Below are 21,517 nucleotides of genomic sequence, written 5' to 3'. Positions count from 1 at the left end.
AACTATTTAAGGAACATATGCTTTTTTCTCCTTTAGGAAATCTATTTTTGTATGTAAATTGATTGCACAAATGAGACCTGAGCCCTGTGGAATAATACCATCTCTAACCCTTGACCTGTGGATGTTGTACTTGAAAGGACATGTGCCTTTGTAGCAGGCAGAATTGAAAGAGACTTTACAATGAGAATCAAAGATCAGACTCTCTTAAGACCATCAGCTTGGTAGCATGGGTATATACAAATAGACACAGATTTGGATTCTACATGATTCCAGCCTATGGGTATATGGCCCTGACTGGAAAGATACGGATCTGCTCCATTGACCATCAGAGAGCCCATGGATACATTTGGGGAGACCAGGTTGGGACAATGAAGTGACCTGGCCCCATGGATATGTTGTTTGGGGTTGCCAGGTGGGACCCTCCGGTCAGCTGGAACCCATAGAGACATTCGGAGAAGCCAGATTGGGATCAGTCGGTCATCTGGCCCCATGGAAACTCTCGAAGAGTCCATTTGGTGGTTCAATAAAGTATTGCCACACTGTGTTACTATCACCCTGTGTTGTCTGAGTAGTATTACACCCACAGAAGACCCTGGTTCTTCACAAGTACAAATCAGGATATTCTGTAAGAAGTGAAGAAATGTTCTGTAAATGTCTGTTCTGTTCCTGATCTCAGGATCTCGGCTTTTAATTTAGATGAATCCGTGCTGCACTTTATGTACACTCTCAGTAGTGACCGGGGCTGCACTTTATGTACGCACTCAGTAGTGACCGGGGCTGCACTTTATGTACACGCGCAGTAGTGACCGGGGCTGCACTTTATGTACACGCTCAGTAGTGACCAGGGCTGCACTTTATGTACACGCTCAGTAGTGACCGGGGCTGTACTTTATGTACACGCTCAGTAGTGACCGGGGCTGCACTTTATGTACACGCTCAGTAGTGACCGGGGCTGCACGTTATGTACACTCTCAGTAGTGACCGGGGCTGCACTTTATGTACACACTCAATAGTGACCGGGGCTGCACTTTATGTACACGCTCAGTAGTGACCGGGGCTGCACTTTATGTACACGCTCAATAGTGACCGGGGCTGCACTTTATGTACACGCTCAGTAGTGACCGGGGCTGCACTTTATGTACACGCTCAGTAGTGACCGGGGCTGCACTTCATGTACACGCTCAGTAGTGACCTGGGCTGCACTTCATGTACACGCTCAGTAGTGACCTGGGCTGCACTTTATGTACACGCTCAGTAGTGACCGGGGCTGCACTTTACGTACACGCTCAGTAGTGACCGGGGCTGCACTTTATGTACACGCTCAGTAGTGACTGGGGCTGCACTTTATGTACACGCTCAGTAGTGACCGGGGCTGCACTTTATGTACACGCTCAGTAGTGACCGGGGCTGCACTTTATGTACACGCTCAGTAGTGACCGGGGCTGCACTTTATGTACACGCTCAGTAGTGACCGGGGCTGCACTTCATGTACACGCTCAGTAGTGACCTGGGCTGCACTTTATGTACACGCTCAGTAGTGACCGGGGCTGCACTTTATGTACACGCTCAGTAGTGACCGGGGCTGCACTTTATGTACACGCTCAGTAGTGACCGGGGCTGCACTTTATGTACACGCTCAGTAGTGACCGGGACTGCACTTTATGTACACGCTCAGTAGTGACCGGGGCTGCACTTTATGTACACGCTCAGTAGTGACCGGGGCTGCACTTTATGTACACGCTCAGTAGTGACCGGGACTGCACTTTATGTACACGCTCAGTAGTGACCGGGGCTGCACTTTATGTATACGCTCAGTAGTGACCGGGGCTGCACTTTACGTACACGCTCAGTAGTGACCGGGGTTGCACTTTACGTACACGCTCAGTAGTGACCGGGGCTGCACTTTACGTACACGCTCAGTAGTGACCGGGGCTGCACTTTATGTACACGCTCAGTAGTGACCGGGGCTGCACTTTATGTACACGCTCAGTAGTGACCGGGGCTGCACTTTATGTACACGCTCAGTAGTGACCGGGGCTGCACTTTATGTACACGCTCAGTAGTGACCGGGGCTGCACTTTATGTACACGCTCAGTAGTGACCGGGGCTGCACTTTATGTACACGCTCAGTAGTGACCGGGGCTGCACTTCATGTACACGCTCAGTAGTGACCTGGGCTGCACTTTATGTACACGCTCAGTAGTGACCGGGGCTGCACTTTATGTACACGCTCAGTAGTGACCGGGGCTGCACTTTATGTACACGCTCAGTAGTGACCGGGGCTGCACTTTATGTATACGCTCAGTAGTGACCGGGGCTGCACTTTATGTATACGCTCAGTAGTGACCTGGGCTGCACTTTATGTATACGCTCAGTAGTGACCTGGGCTGCACTTTATGTACACGCTCAGTAGTGACCTGGGCTGCACTTTATGTACACGCTCAGTAGTGACCGGGGCTGCACTTTATGTACACGCTCAGTAGTGACCGGGGCTGCACTTTATGTACACGCTCAGTAGTGACCGGGGCTGCACTTTATGTATACGCTCAGTAGTGACCGGGGCTGCACTTTATGTATACGCTCAGTAGTGACCTGGGCTGCACTTTATGTATACGCTCAGTAGTGACCTGGGCTGCACTTTATGTACACGCTCAGTAGTGACCGGGGCTGCACTTTATGTACACGCTCAGTAGTGACCGGGGCTGCACTTTATGTACACGCTCAGTAGTGACCGGGGCTGCACTTTATGTATACGCTCAGTAGTGACCGGGGCTGCACTTTATGTATACGCTCAGTAGTGACCTGGGCTGCACTTTATGTATACGCTCAGTAGTGACCTGGGCTGCACTTTATGTACACGCTCAGTAGTGACCTGGGCTGCACTTCATGTACACGCTCAGTAGTGACCGGGGCTGCACTTTATGTACACGCTCAGTAGTGACCGGTGCTCTGGGGTAGGAGTCAGGGAAATTCAGGAGTCGGAGGTTTGGCTTACCCTCCACCACCCTGTCAATAGGTGCAGAAAACCTGCCACACCAGAGTCAGCGAGTCGTGATTGTGCAGCTGCGGTGTATGCGACCTCTTCTCTTTCCTGTTCGGAGGCCGGTTACCTTTGGTCTTCTGCCTCCATCTGTGACATAATGTGTTGCATCATATAACATGTCTTGTGTATCATTACGTCTTGGAGCTTTCTGGACACTGATTGGGTGGGGATATTTCATTCTCCCGGGGGACACATCGGTGAGGCCTATTTGTACATGAGAACGTCCCCTGACTTTCTCTTTCTAGAGGTGGCCGCAGGGTCTCATACTCTACGTCTTCTTTCCTTTCAGTTTTAGGAGCGTTGTACTGACCGACTCGTCCAGGATGGATGAGGACAAGAAGAAGACGGCACAGAGAATACTGAATCTCACCCTAGAAATCCTTTTCCAGCTCACAGGAAAGGTGAGAGCTGCGGATGATGTGGCATTACTGTGCTAGTCACAGGGGGAATTGACCCTGCAGAAGACTGTAATCATGTGTAATAATTCTCTGTTCTCAGAATTACGCGTCACCGGAGAAAATCCACAGGGATTGCGACCCAGCTCCTGTGTCCAAAGGGTGGGGAAGAACCATGAGCCCAAACCCAGAGCCCCCCATACATGTACATGAAGAAATCAATGAGCGGAAGATCCTCCACCTCACCAACAAGATCACCGAGCTGCTGACCGGAGAGGTGACTGCTGGGAGATTATACACTGGAGGATTCTGGCTGATGAGAGGAGACTGCTGGGAGATTATACAGTATACACTGGAGGATTCTGGGTGATGAGAGGAGAGGTGACTGCTGGGAGATTATACAGTGTACACTGGAGGATTCTGGGTGATGAGAGGAGAGGTGACTGCTGGGAGATTATACAGTGTACACAGGAGGATTCTGGGTGATGAGAGGAGAGGTGACTGCTGGGAGATTATACAGTGTACACAGGAGGATTCTGGGTGATGAGAGGAGAGGTGACTGCTGGGAAATTATACACTATACACTGGAGGATTCTGGGTGATGAGAGGAGAGGAGACTACTGGGAGATTGTACAGTATACACTGGAGGATTCTGGGTGATGAGAGGAGAGGAGACTGCTGGGAGATTATACAGTGTACACAGGAGGATTCTGGGTGATGAGAGGAGAGGTGACTGCTGGGAAATTATACACTATACACTGGAGGATTCTGGGTGATGAGAGGAGAGGAGACTACTGGGAGATTGTACAGTATACACTGGAGGATTCTGGGTGATGAGAGGAGAGGAGACTGCTGGGAGATTATACAGTATACACTGGAGGATTCTGGGTGATGAGCAGAGAGGAGACTGCTGGGAGAATATACAGTATACACTGGAGGATTCTGGGTGATGAGCGGAGAGGAGACTGCTGGGATATTATACAGTATACACTGGAGGATTCTAGGTGATGAGCAGAGAGGAGACTGCTGGGAGATTATACAGTGTACACTGGAGGATTCTAGGTGATGAGCAGAGAGGAGACTGCTGGGAGAATATACAGTGTACACTGGAGGATTCTAGGTGATGAGCGGAGAGGAGACTGCTGGGAGAATATACAGCATACACTGGAGGATTCTGGGTGATGAGCGGAGAGGTGACTGCTGGGAGATTATACAGTATACATTGGAGGATTCTGGGTGAAGAGCGGAGAGGTGACTGCTGGGAGATTATACAGTATACACTGGAGGATTCTGGGTGATGAGAGGAGACTGCTGGGAGATTATACAGTATACACTGGAGGATTCTGGGTGATGAGAGGAGACTGCTGGGAGATTATACAGTGTACACTGGAGGATTCTGGGTGATGAGCGGAGAGGTGACTGCTGGGAGATTATACAGTATACACTGGAGGATTCTGGGTGATGAGAGGAGACTGCTGGGAGATTATACAGTATACACTGGAGGATTCTGGGTGATGAGAGGAGACTGCTGGGAGATTATACAGTATACACTGGAGGATTCTGGGTGATGAGAGGAGAGGTGACTGCTGGGAGATTATACAGTGTACACTGGAGGATTCTGGATGATGAGAGGAGAGGTGACTGCTGGGAGATTATACAGTGTACACAGGAGGATTCTGGGTGATGAGAGGAGAGGTGACTGCTGGGAAATTATACACTATACACTGGAGGATTCTGGGTGATGAGAGGAGAGGAGACTACTGGGAGATTGGACAGTATACACTGGAGGATTCTGGGTGATGAGAGGAGAGGAGACTGCTGGGAGATTATACAGTGTACACAGGAGGATTCTGGGTGATGAGAGGAGAGGTGACTGCTGGGAAATTATACACTATACACTGGAGGATTCTGGGTGATGAGAGGAGAAGTGACTGCTGGGAGATTATACAGTGTACACTGGAGGATTCTGGGTGATGAGAGGAGAGGTGACTGCTGGGAGATTATACAGTGTACACAGGAGGATTCTGGGTGATGAGAGGAGAGGTGACTGCTGGGAAATTATACACTATACTCTGGAGGATTCTGGGTGATGAGAGGAGAGGAGACTACTGGGAGATTGTACAGTATACACTGGAGGATTCTGGGTGATGAGAGGAGAGGAGACTGCTGGGAGATTATACAGTATACACTGGAGGATTCTGGGTGATAAGCAGAGAGGAGACTGCTGGGAGAATATACAGTGTACACTGGAGGATTCTAGGTGATGAGCGGAGAGGAGACTGCTGGGAGAATATACAGCATACACTGGAGGATTCTGGGTGATGAGCGGAGAGGAGACTGCTGGGATATTATACAGTGTACACTGGAGGATTCTGGGTGATGAGAGGAGAGGAGACTGCTGGGATATTATACAGTATACACTGGAGGATTCTGGGTGAAGAGCGGAGAGGTGACTGCTGGGAGATTATACAGTATACACTGGAGGATTCTGGGTGATGAGAGGAGACTGCTGGGAGATTATACAGTATACACTGGAGGATTCTGGGTGATGAGAGGAGACTGCTGGGAGATTATACAGTGTACACTGGAGGATTCTGGGTGATGAGCGGAGAGGTGACTGCTGGGAGATTATACAGTATACACTGGAGGATTCTGGGTGATGAGAGGAGACTGCTGGGAGATTATACAGTATACACTGGAGGATTCTGGGTGATGAGAGGAGACTGCTGGGAGATTATACAGTGTACACTGGAGGATTCTGGGTGATGAGCGGAGAGGTGACTGCTGGGAGATTATACAGTATACACTGGAGGATTCTGGGTGATGAGAGGAGACTGCTGGGAGATTATACAGTATACACTGGAGGATTCTGGGTGATGAGAGGAGACTGCTGGGAGATTATACAGTGTACACTGGAGGATTCTGGGTGATGAGCGGAGAGGTGACTGCTGGGAGATTATACAGTATACACTGGAGGATTCTGGGTGATGAGCGGAGAGTTGACTGCTGGGAGATTATACAGTATACACTGGAGGATTCTGCGTGATGAGAGGAGACTGCTGGGAGATTATACGGTTTACACTGGAGGATTCTGGGTGATGAGAGGAGACTGCTGGGAGATTATACAGTATACACTGGAGGATTCTTGGTGATGAGAGGAGACTCCTGGGAGATTATACAGTATACACTGGAGGATTCTGCGTGATGAGAGGAGACTGCTGGGAGATTATACAGTATACACTGGAGGATTCTGGGTGATGAGAGGAGACTGCTGGGAGATTATACAGTATACACTGGAGGAATCTGGGTGATGAGCGGAGAGGTGACTGCTGGGAGATTATACAGTATACACTGGAGGATTCTGGGTGATGAGAGGAGACTGCTGGGAGATTATACAGTATACACTGGAGGATTCTGGGTGATGAGAGGAGACTGCTGGGAGATTATACAGTGTACACTGGAGGATTCTGGGTGATGAGCGGAGAGGTGACTGCTGGGAGATTATACAGTATACACTGGAGGATTCTGGGTGATGAGAGGAGACTGCTGGGAGATTATACAGTATACACTGGAGGATTCTGGGTGATGAGAGGAGACTGCTGGGAGATTATACAGTGTACACTGGAGGATTCTGGGTGATGAGCGGAGAGGTGACTGCTGGGAGATTATACAGTATACACTGGAGGATTCTGGGTGATGAGCGGAGAGTTGACTGCTGGGAGATTATACAGTATACACTGGAGGATTCTGCGTGATGAGAGGAGACTGCTGGGAGATTATACGGTTTACACTGGACGATTCTGGGTGATGAGAGGAGACTGCTGGGAGATTATACAGTATACACTGGAGGATTCTTGGTGATGAGAGGAGACTCCTGGGAGATTATACAGTATACACTGGAGGATTCTGCGTGATGAGAGGAGACTGCTGGGAGATTATACAGTATACACTGGAGGATTCTGGGTGATGAGAGGAGACTGCTGGGAGATTATACAGTATACACTGGAGGAATCTGGGTGATGAGAAGAGAGGAGACTGCTGGGAGATTATACAGTATACACTGGAGGATTCTGGGTGATGAGAGTAGACTGCTGGGAGATTATACGGTTTACACTGGAGGATTCTGGGTGATGAGAGGAGACTGCTGGGAGATTATACAGTATACACTGGAGGATTGTGAGTGATGAGCAGAGAGGAGACTGCTGGGAGATTATACAGTATACACTGGAGGATTCTGGGTAGTGATCAGAGAGGAGACTGCTGGGAGATTATACACTGGAGGATTCTGGGTGATGAGCGGAGAGGAGACTGCTGGGAGATTATACAGTATACACTGGAGGATTCTGGGTGATGACCGGAGAGGAGACTGCTGGGAGGTTATACAGCATACACTGGAGGATTCTGGGTGATGAGCGGAGAGGAGACTGCTGGGAGATTATACAGTATATACTGGAGGATTCTGGGTGATGAGCAGAGAGGAGACTGCTGGGAGATTATACAGTGTACACTGGAGGATTCTGGGTGATGAGCAGAGAGGAGACTGCTGGGAGATTATACAGTATACACTGGAGGATTCTGGGTGATGAGAGGAGAGGAGACTGCTGGGAGATTATACAGTATACACTGGAGGATTCTGGGTGATGAGCAGAGAGGAGACTGCTGGGAGATTATACAGTATACACTGGAGGATTCTGGGTGATGAGCAGAGAGGAGACTGCTGGGAGATTATACAGTATACACTGGAGGATTCTGGGTGATGAGAGGAGAGGAGACTGCTGGGAGATTATACAGTATACACTGGAGGATTCTGGGTGATGAGAGGAGAAGAGACTGGGAGATTATACCGTATACTCTGGAAGATTCTGGGTGATGAGCGGTTAGGAGACTGCTGGGAGATTATACAGTATACACTGGAGGATTCTGGGTGATGAGCGGAGAGGAGACTGCTGGGAGATTATACAGTATACACTGGAGGATTCTGGGTGATGAGCGGAGAGGAGACTGCTGGGAGATTATACAGTATACACTGGAAGACTCTGGGTGATGAGAGGAGAAGAGACTGGGAGATTATACAGTATACACTGGAGGATTCTGGGTGATGAGAGGAGACTGCTGGGAGATTATACAGTATACACTGGAGGATTCTGGGTGATGAGAGGATACTCCTGGGAGATTACACATTATGCACTAGAGGATTCAGGGTGATGAGTGGAGTGGAGACTGCTGGGAGATTATACAGTATACACTGGAGGATTCTGGGTGATGAGCGGAGAGGAGACTGCTGGGAGATTATACAGTATACACTGGAGGATTCTGGGTGATGAGAGAAGAGGAGACTGCTGGGAGATTTTACAGTATACACTGGTGGATTCTGGGTGATGAGAGAAGAGGAGACTGCTGGGAGATTATACAGTATACACTGGAGGATTCTGGGTGATGAGAGGAGAGGAGACTGCTGGGAGATTATACAGTATACACTGGAGGATTCTGGGTGATGAGAGGAGAAGAGACTGGGAGATTATACAGTATACACTGGAGGATTCTGGGTGATGAGCGGAGAGGAGACTGCTGGGAGATTATACAGTTTACACTGGAGGATTCTGGGTGATGAGCGGAGAGGAGACTGCTGGGAGATTATACAGTATACACTGGAGGATTCTGGGTGATGAGAGGAGAGGAGACTGCTGGGAGATCATACAGTGTACACTGGAGGATTCTGGGTGATGAGAGGAGAGGAGAGGAGACTGTTGGGAGATTATACAGTATACACTGGAGGATTCTGGGTGATGAGAGGAGAGGAGACTGCTTGGAGATTATGCAGGATACACTGGAGGATTCTGGGTGATGAGTGGAGAGGAGACTGCTGGGATATTATACAGTATACACTGGAGGATTCTGGGTGATGAGAGGAGAGGAAACTGTTGGGAGATTATACAGTATACACTGGAGGATTCTGGGTGATGAGAGGAGAGGAGACTGCTGGAAGATCATACAGTGTACACTGGAGGATTCTGGGTGATGAGAGGAGAGGAGACTGTTGGGAGATTATACAGTATACACTGGAGGATTCTGGGTGATGAGAGGAGAGGAGACTGCTTGGAGATTATACAGGATACACTGGAGGATTCTGGGTGATGAGCGGAGAGGAGACTGCTGGGATATTATACAGTATACACTGGAGGATTCTGGGTGATGAGCGGAGAGGAGACTGCTGGGAGATTATACAGTATACACTGGAGGATTCAGGGTGATGAGAGGAGAGGAGACTGCTGGGAGATTATACAGTATACACTGGAGGATTCTGGGTGATGAGAGGAGAGGAGACTGCTGGGAGATTATACAGTATACACTGGAGGATTCTGGGTGATGAGAGGAGAGGAGACTGCTGGGAGATTGTACAGTATACACTGGAGGATTCTGGGTGATGAGAGGAGAAGAGACTGGGAGATTATACAGTATACACTGGAGGATTGTGGGTGATGAGCGGAGAGGAGACTGCTGGGAGATTATACAGTTTACACTGGAAGATTCTAGGTGATGAGCGGAGAGGAGACTGCTGGGAGATTATACAGTATACACTGGAGGATTCTGGGTGATGAGCGGAGAGGAGACTGCTGGGAGATTATACAGTATACACTGGAAGATTCTGGGTGATGAGAGAAGAGACTGCTGGGAGATTATACAGTGTACACTGGAGGATTCTGGGTGATGAGAGCAGACTGCTGGAAGATTATACAGTATACACTGGAGGATTCTGGGTGATAAGCGGAGAGGTGACTGCTGGGAGATTATACAGTATACACTGGAGGATTCTGGGTGATGAGAGGAGACTGCTGGGAGATTATACAGTATACACTGGAGGATTCTGGTTGATGAGCGGAGAGGAGACTGCTGGGATATTATACAGTTTACACTGGAGGATTCTGGGTGATGAGAGGAGAAGAGACTGGGAGATTATACAGTATACACTGGAGGATTGTGGGTGATGAGCGGAGAGGAGACTGCTGGGAGATTATACAGTTTACACTGGAGGATTCTGGGTGATGAGAGGAGAAGAGACTGGGAGATTATACAGTATACACTGGAGGATTCAGGGTGATGAGAGGAGAGGAGACTGCTGGGAGATTATACAGTTTACACTGGAAGATTCTAGGTGATGAGCGGAGAGGAGACTGCTGGGAGATTATACAGTATACACTGGAGGATTCTGGGTGATGAGCGGAGAGGAGACTGCTGGGAGATTATACAGTATACACTGGAAGATTCTGGGTGATGAGAGGAGAAGAGACTGCTGGGAGATTATACAGTGTACACTGGAGGATTCTGGGTGATGAGAGGAGACTGCTGGAAGATTATACAGTATACACTGGAGGATTCTGGGTGATAAGCGGAGAGGTGACTGCTGGGAGATTATACAGTATACACTGGAGGATTCTGGGTGATGAACGGAGAGGAGACTGCTGGGAGATTATACAGTGTACACTGGAGGATTCTGGGTGATGAGAGGAGACTGCTGGGAGATTATACAGTATACACTGGAGGATTCTGGTTGATGAGCGGAGAGGAGACTGCTGGGAGATTATACAGTATACACTGGAGGATTCTAGGTGATGAGCGGCGAGGAGTCTGCTGGGAGATTATACAGTTTACACTGGAGCATTCTGGGTGATGAGAGGAGAGGTGACTGCTGGGAGATAATACAGTATACACTGGAGGATTCTGGGTGATGAGAGGAGAGGAGACTGCTGGGAGATTATACTGTATACACTGGAAGATTCTGGGTGATGAGCAGAGAGGAGACTGCTGGGATATTATACAGTGTACACTGGAGGATTCTGGGTGATGAGAGGAGAGGAGACTGCTGGGAGATTATACAGTATACACTGGAGGATTCTGGGTGATGAGAGGAGAGGAGACTGCTGGGAGATTATACAGTATACACTGGAGGATTCTGGGTGATGAGCAGAGACTGCTGGGAGATTATACAGTATACACTGGAGGATTCTGGGTGATGAGAGGAGACTGCTGGGAGATTATACTGTATACACTGGAAGATTCTGGGTGATGAGCGGAAAGGAGACTGCTGGGATATTATACAGTGTACACTGGAGGATTCTGGGTGATGAGAGGAGAGGAGACTGCTGGGAGATTATACAGTATACACTGGAAGATTCTGGGTGATGAGAGGAGACTGCTGGGAGATTATACAGTATACACTGGAGGATTCTGGGTGATGAGCAGAGACTGCTGGGAGATTATACAGTGTACACTGGAGGATTCTGGGTGATGAGAGGAGACTGCTGGGAGATTATACAGTATACACTGGAGGATTCTGGGTGATGAGAGGAGACTGCTGGGAGATTATACAGTATACACTGGAGGATTCTGGGTGATGAGCGGAGAGGAGACTGCTGAGAGATTATACAGTATACACTGGAGGATTCTGGGTGATGAGCGGAGAGGTGACTGCTGGGAGATTATACAGTATACACTGGAGGATTCTGGGTGATGAGCGGAGAGGAGACTGCTGGGAGATTATACAGTATACACTGGAGGATTCTGGGTGATGAGCAGAGAGGAGACTGCTGGGAGATTATACAGTATACACTGGAGGATTCTGGGTGATGAGCGGAGAGGAGACTGCTGGGAGATTATACAGTGTACACTGGAGGATTCTGGGTGATGTCGGTCTCGTTGGTTGTCAGGTTCCGCTCAGGTGTCAGGACGTTGCTCTCTATTTCTCCGTGGCGGAGTGGGATTATGTAGAAGGACACCGGGATCAGTACCTGGGCATGACGGAGGAGCTGCGCCCCGTGACATCAGCAGGTAATAAGTAAACAACAATAACTGAGCTCTGCGTACACAGGGGGATATTGTATGTAATGGTGCATTGTGGGGGGGATATTGTATGTAATGGTGCATTGTGGGGGATATTGTATGTAATGGTGCATTGTTGGGGGATATTGTATGTAATGGTGCATTGTGTGGGGGGGATATTGTATGTAATGGTGCATTGTGAGGGGGATATTGTATGTAATGGTGCATTGTTGGGGGATATTATATGTAATGGTGCATTGTGTGGGGGGGATATTGTATGTAATGGTGCATTGTGAGGGAGATATTGTATCTAATGGTGCATTTTGGGGGGATATTGTATGTAATGGTGCATTGTGGGGGGATATTGTATGTAATGGTGCATTGTGGAGGGATATTGTATGTAATGGTGCATTGTGAGGGGGATATTGTATGTAATGGTGCATTGTGAGGGGATATTGTATGTAATGGTGCATTTTGGGGGGATATTGTATGTAATGGTGCATTGTTGGGGGATATTGTATGTAATGGTGCATTGTGTGGGGGTGATATTGTATGTAATGGTGCATTGTGAGGGAGATATTGTATCTAATGGTGCATTTTGGGGGGATATTGTATGTAATGGTGCATTGTGGGGGGATATTGTATGTAATGGTGCATTGTGGAGGGATATTGTATGTAATGGTGCATTGTGAGGGGGATATTGTATGTAATGGTGCATTGTGGGGGGGATATTGTATGTAATGGTGCATTTTGGGGGATATTGTATGTAATGGTGCATTGTTGGGGGATATTGTATGTAATGGTGCATTGTGTGGGGGGGATATTGTATGTAATGGTGCATTGTGAGGGAGATATTGTATCTAATGGTGCATTTTGGGGGGATATTGTATGTAATGGTGCATTGTGTGGGGATATTGTATCTAATGGTGCATTGTGAGGGGGATATTGTATGTAATGGTGCATTGTGGGGGGGATATTGTATGTAATGGTGCATTTTGGGGGGATATTGTATGTAATGGTGCATTGTTGGGGGATATTGTATGTAATGGTACATTGTGTGGGGGGGATATTGTATGTAATGGTGCATTGTGAGGGAGATATTGTATCTAATGGTGCATTTTGGGGGGATATTGTATGTAATGGTGTATTGTGAGGGGGATATTGTATGTAATGTTGCATTGTGAGGAGATATTGTATGTAATCGTGCATTGTGGTGGGGATATTGTATGTAATGGTGCATTGTGAGGGGGATATTGTATGTAATGGTGCATTGTGGGGGGTGGTGTTATATGTAATGGTGCATTGTGGGGGGGATATTGTATGTAATGGTGCATTGTGAGGGGATATTGTATGTAATGGTGCATTGTGGGGGGGATATTGTATGTAATGGTGCATTGTGATGGGGATATTATATGTAATGGTTCATTGTGGGGAGATATTGTATGTAATGGTGCATTGTGAGGGGATATTGTATGTAATGGTGCATTGTGGGGGGGATATTGTATGTAATGGTGCATTGTGGGGGGATATTGTATGTAATGGTGCATTGTGTCTGTATATTGTATGTAATGGTGCATTGTGAGGGGGATATTGTATGTAATGGTGCATTGTGTCTGTATATTGTATGTAATGGTGCATTGTGAGGGGGATATTGTATGTAATGGTGCATTGTGAGGGGGATATTGTATGTAATGGTGCATTGTGAGGGGGATATTGTATGTAATGGTGCATTGTAGGGGGGATATTGTATGTAATGGTGCATTGTGGGGGGAATATTGTATGTAATGGTGCATTGTGAGGGGGATATTGTATGTAATGGTGCATTGTGGGGGGATATTGTATGTAATGGTGCATTGTGGGGAGGATATTGTATGTAATGGTGCATTGTGGGGGGGATATTTTATGTAATGGTGCATTGTGGGGGCATATTTTATGTAATGGTGCATTGTGAAGGGGATATTATATGTAATTGTACATTGTGAGTGGGGGATATTGTATGTAATGGTGCATTGTGAGGGGGATATTGTATGTAATGGTGCATTGTAGGGGGGATATTGTATGTAATGGTGCATTGTGAAGGGGATATTGTATGTAATCGTGCATTGTGGGGGGGATATTGTATGTAATCGTGCATTGTGGGGGGGATATTGTATGTAATGGTGCATTGTGGGGGGGGATATTATATGTAATGGTGCATTGTGGGGGGATATTGTATGTAATGGTGCAATGTGAGGGGCATATTGTATGTAATGGTGCATTGTGGGGGGGATATTGTATGTAATGGTGCATTGTGGGGGGGATATTATATGTAATGGTGCATTGTGGGGGGATATTGTATGTAATGGTGCAATGTGAAGGGGATATTATATGTAATTGTACATTGTGAGTGGGGGATATTGTATGTAATGGTGCATTGTGAGGGGGATATTGTATGTAATGGTGCATTGTAGGGGGGATATTGTATGTAATGGTGCATTGTGAAGGGGATATTGTATGTAATCGTGCATTGTGGGGGGGATATTGTATGTAATCGTGCATTGTGGGGGGGATATTGTATGTAATGGTGCATTGTGGGGGGGGATATTATATGTAATGGTGCATTGTGGGGGGATATTGTATGTAATGGTGCAATGTGAGGGGGATATTGTATGTAATGGTGCATTGTGGGGGGGGATATTATATGTAATGGTGCATTGTGGGGGGATATTGTATGTAATGGTGCATTGTGGGGGGAATATTGTATGTAATGGTGCATTGTGAGGGGGATATTGTATGTAATGGTGCATTGTGGGGGGATATTGTATGTAATGGTGCATTGTGGGGAGGATATTGTATGTAATGGTGCATTGTGGGGGGGATATTTTATGTAATGGTGCATTGTGGGGGCATATTGTATGTAATGGTGCATTGTGAAGGGGATATTATATGTAATGGTGCATTGTGGGTGGGGGATATTGTATGTAATGGTGCATTGTGAGGGGGATTTTGTATGTAATGGTGCATTGTAGGGGGGATATTGTATGTAATGGTGCATTGTGGGGGGGGATATTATATGTAATGGTGCATTGTGGGGGGATATTGTATGTAATGGTGCATTGTGATGGGGATATTGTATGTAATGGTGCATTGTGAGGGGAATATTGTATGTAATGGTGCATTGTGAGGTGGATATTTTATGTAATGGTGCATTGTGATGGGGATATTGAATGTATTAGTGCATTGTGGGGGGATATTGTATGTAATGCTGCATTGTGAGGGGGATATTGTATGTAATGGTGCATTTGTGAGGGGGATATTGTCTGTAATGGTGCATTGTGAGGGGATATTGTATGTATTAGTGCATTGTGGGGGGATATTGTATGTAATGGTGCATTGTGATGGGGATATTATATGTAATGGTGCATTGTGGTGGTATATTATATGTAATGGTGCATTGTGAGGGGGATATTGTATGTATTGTGGCATTGTGATGGGGATATTGTATGTAATGGTGCATTGTGGGGGGATATTATATGTAATGGTGCATTGTGAGGGGGATATTGTATGTAGTGTTGCATTGTGGGGGGAATATTGTATGTAATGGTGCATTGTTAGGGGGATATTGTATGTAATGGTGCATTTGTGAGGGGGATATTGTCTGTAATGGTGCATTGTGAGGGGATATTGAATGTATTGGTTCATTGTGCGGGGATATTGTATGTAATGGTGCATTGTGGGGGGAATATTGTATGTAATGGTGCATTGTGAGGGGGATATTGTATGTAATGGTGCATTGTGGTGGTATATTATATGTAATGGTGCATTGTGAGGGGGATATTGTATGTAGTGTTGCATTGTGAGGGGGATATTGTATGTAATGGTGCATTGTGGGGGGAATATTGTATGTAATGGTGCATTGTGAGGGGATATTGTATGTAATGGTGCATTGTGAAGGGGATATTGTATGTAATGGTGCATTGTGGGGGATATTATATGTAATGGTGCATTGTGAGGGGGATATTGTATATAATGGTGCATTTGTGAGGGGGATATTATATGTAATGGTGCATTGTGGGGGGATATTGTATGTAATGGTGCATTGTGGGGGGGTATTATATGTATTGGTGCATTGTGAGGGGGATATTATATGTAATGGTGCATTGTGGGGGTATATTGTATGTAATGGTGCATTGTGATGGGGATATTGTATGTAATGGTGCATTGTGAGGGGATATTGTATGTAATGGTGCATTGTGCGGTGGGATATTATATGTAATGGTGCATTGTGAGGGGGATATTGTATGTAGTGTTGCATTGTGGGGGAATATTGTATGTAATGGTGCATTGTGAGGGGGATATTGTATGTAATGGTGCATTTGTGAGGGGGATATTGTCTGTAATGGTGCATTGTGAGGGGATATTGAATGTATTGGTTCATTGTGGGGGGATATTGTATGTAATGGTGCATTGTGGGGGGAATATTGTATGTAGTGTTGCATTGTGAGGGGGATATTGTATGTAATGGTGCATTGTGGGGGGAATATTGTATGTAATGGTGCATTGTGAGGGGATATTGTATGTAATGGTGCATTGTGAGGGGGATATTGTATGTAATGGTGCATTGTGGGGGATATTATATGTAATGGTGCATTGTGAGGGGGATATTGTATATAATGGTGCATTTGTGAGGGGGATATTATATGTAATGGTGCATTGTGGGGGGATATTGTATGTAATGGTGCATTGTGGGGGGATATTGTATGTAATGGTGCACTGTTAGGGAGATATTGTATGTAATGGTGCATTGTGGTTGGGATATTGTATGTAATGGTTCATTGTGAGGGAGATATTGTATGTAATGGTGCATTGTGAGGGGGATATTGTATGTAATGGTGCATTGTGAGGGGGATATTGTATGTAATGGTGCATTGTGAGGGAGATATTGTATGTAATGGTGCATTGTGAGGGAGATATTGTATGTAATGGTGCATTGTGAGGGAGATATTGTATGTAATGGTGCATTGTGGGGGTATATTGTATGTAATGGTGCATTGTGATGGGGATATTGTATGTAATGGTGCATTGTGAGGGAGATATTGTATGTAATGGTGCATTGTGGGGGTATATTGTATGTAATGGTGCATTGTGAGGGGGATATTGTATGTAATGGTGCATTGTGAGGGAGATATTGTATGTAATGGTGCATTGTGGGGGTATATTGTATGTAATGGTGCATTGTGAGGGGGATATTGTATGTAATGGTGCATTGTGAGGGAGATATTGTATGTAATGGTGCATTGTGAGGGAGATATTGTATGTATTGGTGCATTGTGAGGGGGATATTATATGTAATGGTGCATTGTGGGGGTATATTGTATGTAATGGTGCATTGTGATGGGGATATTGTATGTAATGGTGCATTGTGAGGGAATATTGTATGTAATGGTGCATTGTGCGGGGGGATATTGTATGTAATGGTGCATTGTGAAGGGGATATTGTATGTAATGGTGCATTGTGGGGGATATTATATGTAATGGTGCATTGTGAGGGGGATATTGTATGTAATGGTGCATTGTGGGGGATATTATATGCAATGGTGCATTGTGAGGGAGATATTTTATGTAATGGTGCATTGTGAGGGGGATATTGTTTGTAATGGTGCATTGTGAAGGGGATATTGTATGTAATGGTGCATTGTGAGGGTGATATTGTATGTAATGGTGCATTGTGAGGGAGATATTGTATGTAATGGTGCATTGTGGGGGATATTGTATGTAATGGTGCATTGTGAGGGGGATATTGTATGTAATGGTGCATTGTGGAGAGATATTGTATGTAATGGTGCATTGTGAGGGAGATATTGTATGTAATGGTGCATTGTGAGGGTGATATTGTATGTAATGGTGCATTGTGGGGGGAATATTGTATGTAATGGTGCATTGTGGGGAGATATTGTATGTAATGGTGCATTGTGAGGGGGATATTGTATGTAATGGTGCATTGTGGAGAGATATTGTATGTAATGGTGCATTGTGAGGGAGATATTGTGTGTAATGGTGCATTGTGAGGGTGATATTGTATGTAATGGTGCATTGTGAAGGAGATATTGTATGTATTGGTGCATTGTGAGGGAGATATTGTATGTAATGGTGCATTGTGGGGGGATATTGTATGTAATGGTGCATTGTGAGGGGGATATTGTATGTAATGGTGCATTGTGGAGAGATATTGTATGTAATGGTGCATTGTGAGGGAGATATTGTATGTAATGGTGCATTGTGAGGGTGATATTGTATGTAATGGTGCATTGTGAAGGAGATATTGTATGTATTGGTGCATTGTGAGGGAGATATTGTATGTAATGGTGCATTGTGAGGGTGATATTGTATGTAATGGTGCATTGTGGGGGGAATATTGTATGTAATGGTGCATTGTGGGGAGATATTGTATGTAATGGTGCATTGTGAGGGGGATATTGTATGTAATGGTGCATTGTGGGGGGTTATTGTATGTAATGGTGCATTGTGAAGGGGATATTATATGTAATTGTACATTGTGGGGGGATATTGTATGTAATGGTGCATTGTGAAGGGGATATTATATGTAATTGTACATTGTGGGGGTATATTGTATGTAATGGTTCATTGTGAAGGGGATATTGTATGTAATGGTGCATTCTGGGTGGGGAATATTGTATGTAATGGTGCATTGTGATGGGTATATTGTATGTAATGTTGCATTGTGGGGGATATTGTATGTAATGGTGCATTGTGAGGGGGATATTATATGTAATGGTGCATTGTGATGGGGATATTGTATGTAATGGTGCATTGTGGGGGGGGATATTGTATGTAATGGTGCATTGTGGGGGGGGATATTTTATGTAATGGTACATTGTGATGGAGATATTGTATGTAATGGTTCATTGTGAGGGGGATATTGTATGTAATGGTGCATTGTGATGGCGATATTGTATGTAATGGTGCATTGTGGGGGGATATTGTATGTAATGGTGCATTGTGGTGGGGATATTGTATGTAATGGTGCACTGTGAGGGAGATATTGTATGTAATGGTGCATTGTGATTGGGATATTGTATGTAATGGTGCATTGTGGGGGGATATTGTATGTAATGGTGCATTGTGGGGGGATATTGTATGTAATGGTGCACTGTTAGGGAGATATTGTATGTAATGGTGCATTGTGGTTGGGATATTGTATGTAATGGTTCATTGTGAGGGAGATATTGTATGTAATGGTGCATTGTGAGGGGGATATTGTATGTAATGGTGCATTGTGAGGGGGATATTGTATGTAATGGTGCATTGTGAGGGAGATATTGTATGTAATGGTGCATTGTGAGGGAGATATTGTATGTAATGGTGCATTGTGAGGGAGATATTGTATGTAATGGTGCATTGTGAGGGTGATATTGTATGTAATGGTGCACTGTGAGAGAGATATTGTATGTAATGGTGCATTGTGGGGGGATATTGTATGTAATGGTGCATTGTGAGGGGGATATTGTATGTAATGGTGCATTTTGGAGAGATATTGTATGTAATGGTGCATTGTGATGGGTATATTGTATGTAATGGTGCATTGTGGGGGATATTGTATGTAATGATGCATTGTGAGGGGGATATTATATGTAATGGTGCATTGTGGGGGGGATATTGTATGTAATGGTGAATTGTGGGGAGATATTGTATGTAATGGTGCATTGTGAGGGGGATATTGTATGTAATGGTGCATTGTGGGGGGATATTGTATGTAATGGTGCATTGTGCAGGGGATATTATATGTAATTGTACATTGTGGGGGGATATTGTATGTAATGGTGCATTGTGAAGGGGATATTGTATGTAATGGTGCATTGTGGGTGGGGGATATTGTATGTAATGGTGCATTGTGAGGGTGATATTGTATGTAATGGTGCGTTGTGGGGGGATATTGTATGTAATGGTGCATTGTGGGGGGGATATTGTATGTAATGGTGGATTGTGGGGGGGGATATTATATGTAATGGTGCATTGTGGGGGGATATTGTATGTAATGGTGCATTGTGATAGGGATATTGTATGTAATGGTGCATTGTGAGGGGAATATTGTATGTAATGGTGCATTGTGAGGGGGATATTGTATGTAATGGTGCATTGTGATGGGGATATTGTATGTAGTGGTGCATTGTAAGGGGGATATTGTATGTAATGGTGCATTGTGGGGGGGATATTGTATGTAATGGTGCATTGTGGGGGGGATATTGTATGTAATGGTGCATTGTGGGTGGTATTATATGTAATGGTGCATTGTGAGGGGGATATTGTATGTAATGGTGCATTGTGGGGGGGATATTGTATGTAATGGTGCATTATGAGGGGGATATTGTATGTAATAGTGCATTGTGGGGGGATATTGTATGTAATGGTGCATTGTGAAGGGGATATTGTATGTATTGGTGCATTGTGGGAGGATATTGTATGTAATGGTGCATTGTGAGGGGGATATTATATGTAATGGTGCATTGTGGGGGTTTATTGTATGTAATGGTGCATTGTGAGGGGGATATTGTATGTAATGGTGCATTGTGAGGGGAATATTGTATGTAATGGTGCATTGTGGGGGATATTGTATGTAATGGTGCATTGTGGGGGGTATTATATGTAATGGTGCATTGTGGGGGGGATATTGTATGTAATGGTGCATTTTGAAGGAGATATTGTATGTAATGGTGCATTGTGAGGGGATATTGTATGTAATGGTGCATTGTGAGGGGGATATTGTATGTAATGGTGCATTGTGAGGGGATATGGTATGTAATGGTGCATTGTGGGGGGGATATTGTATGTAATGGTGCATTGTGAAGGGGATATTGTATGTAATGGTGCATTGTGGGGGATATTATATGTAATGGTGCATTGTGAGGGGGATATTGTATGTAATGGTGCATTTTGGGGGATATTATATGTCATGGTGCATTGTGAAGGGGATATTGTATGTAATAGTGCATTGTGAGGGAGATATTGTATGTAATGGTGCATTGTGAGGGGGATATTGTATGTAATGGTGCATTGTAGGGGGATATTGTATGTAATGTTGCATTGTGAGGGGTATATTGTATGTAATGGTGCATTGTGAGGGGGATATTGTATGTAATGGTGCATTGTGGGGGGTATTATATGTAATGGTGCATTGTGATGGGGATATTGTATGTAATGGTGCATTGTGGGGGGAATTTGTATGTAATGGTGCATTGTGATGGGGATATTATATGTAATGGTG

General features: G+C 45.4%; 1 protein-coding gene across 1 annotated transcript in view; it reads left to right on the top strand.

The window, feature by feature from the left end:
* The window catches only part of LOC141257278 (uncharacterized), a 149,730-nt gene that overhangs the window by 48,257 nt on the left and 79,956 nt on the right, over positions 1-21,517 (top strand). Inside the window, exons 2-4 of the mRNA XM_073671658.1 lie at positions 3,333-3,444; positions 3,542-3,715; positions 12,144-12,264. Coding sequence (XP_073527759.1) covers positions 3,333-3,444; positions 3,542-3,715; positions 12,144-12,264 — 407 coding nt within the window. The remainder of the gene's footprint in view (positions 1-3,332; positions 3,445-3,541; positions 3,716-12,143; positions 12,265-21,517) is intronic.

The sequence above is a fragment of the Phyllobates terribilis genome, unplaced genomic scaffold (genome assembly GCF_046119375.1).
Source record: "Phyllobates terribilis strain yellow unplaced genomic scaffold, ASM4611937v1 Scaffold_3__8_contigs__length_932513732, whole genome shotgun sequence".
Classification (NCBI taxonomy): Eukaryota; Metazoa; Chordata; class Amphibia; order Anura; family Dendrobatidae; genus Phyllobates; species Phyllobates terribilis.
The sequence above is the reverse complement of the archived record's forward strand: the minus strand, read 5'-3'. Positions and strand labels throughout refer to the sequence as shown.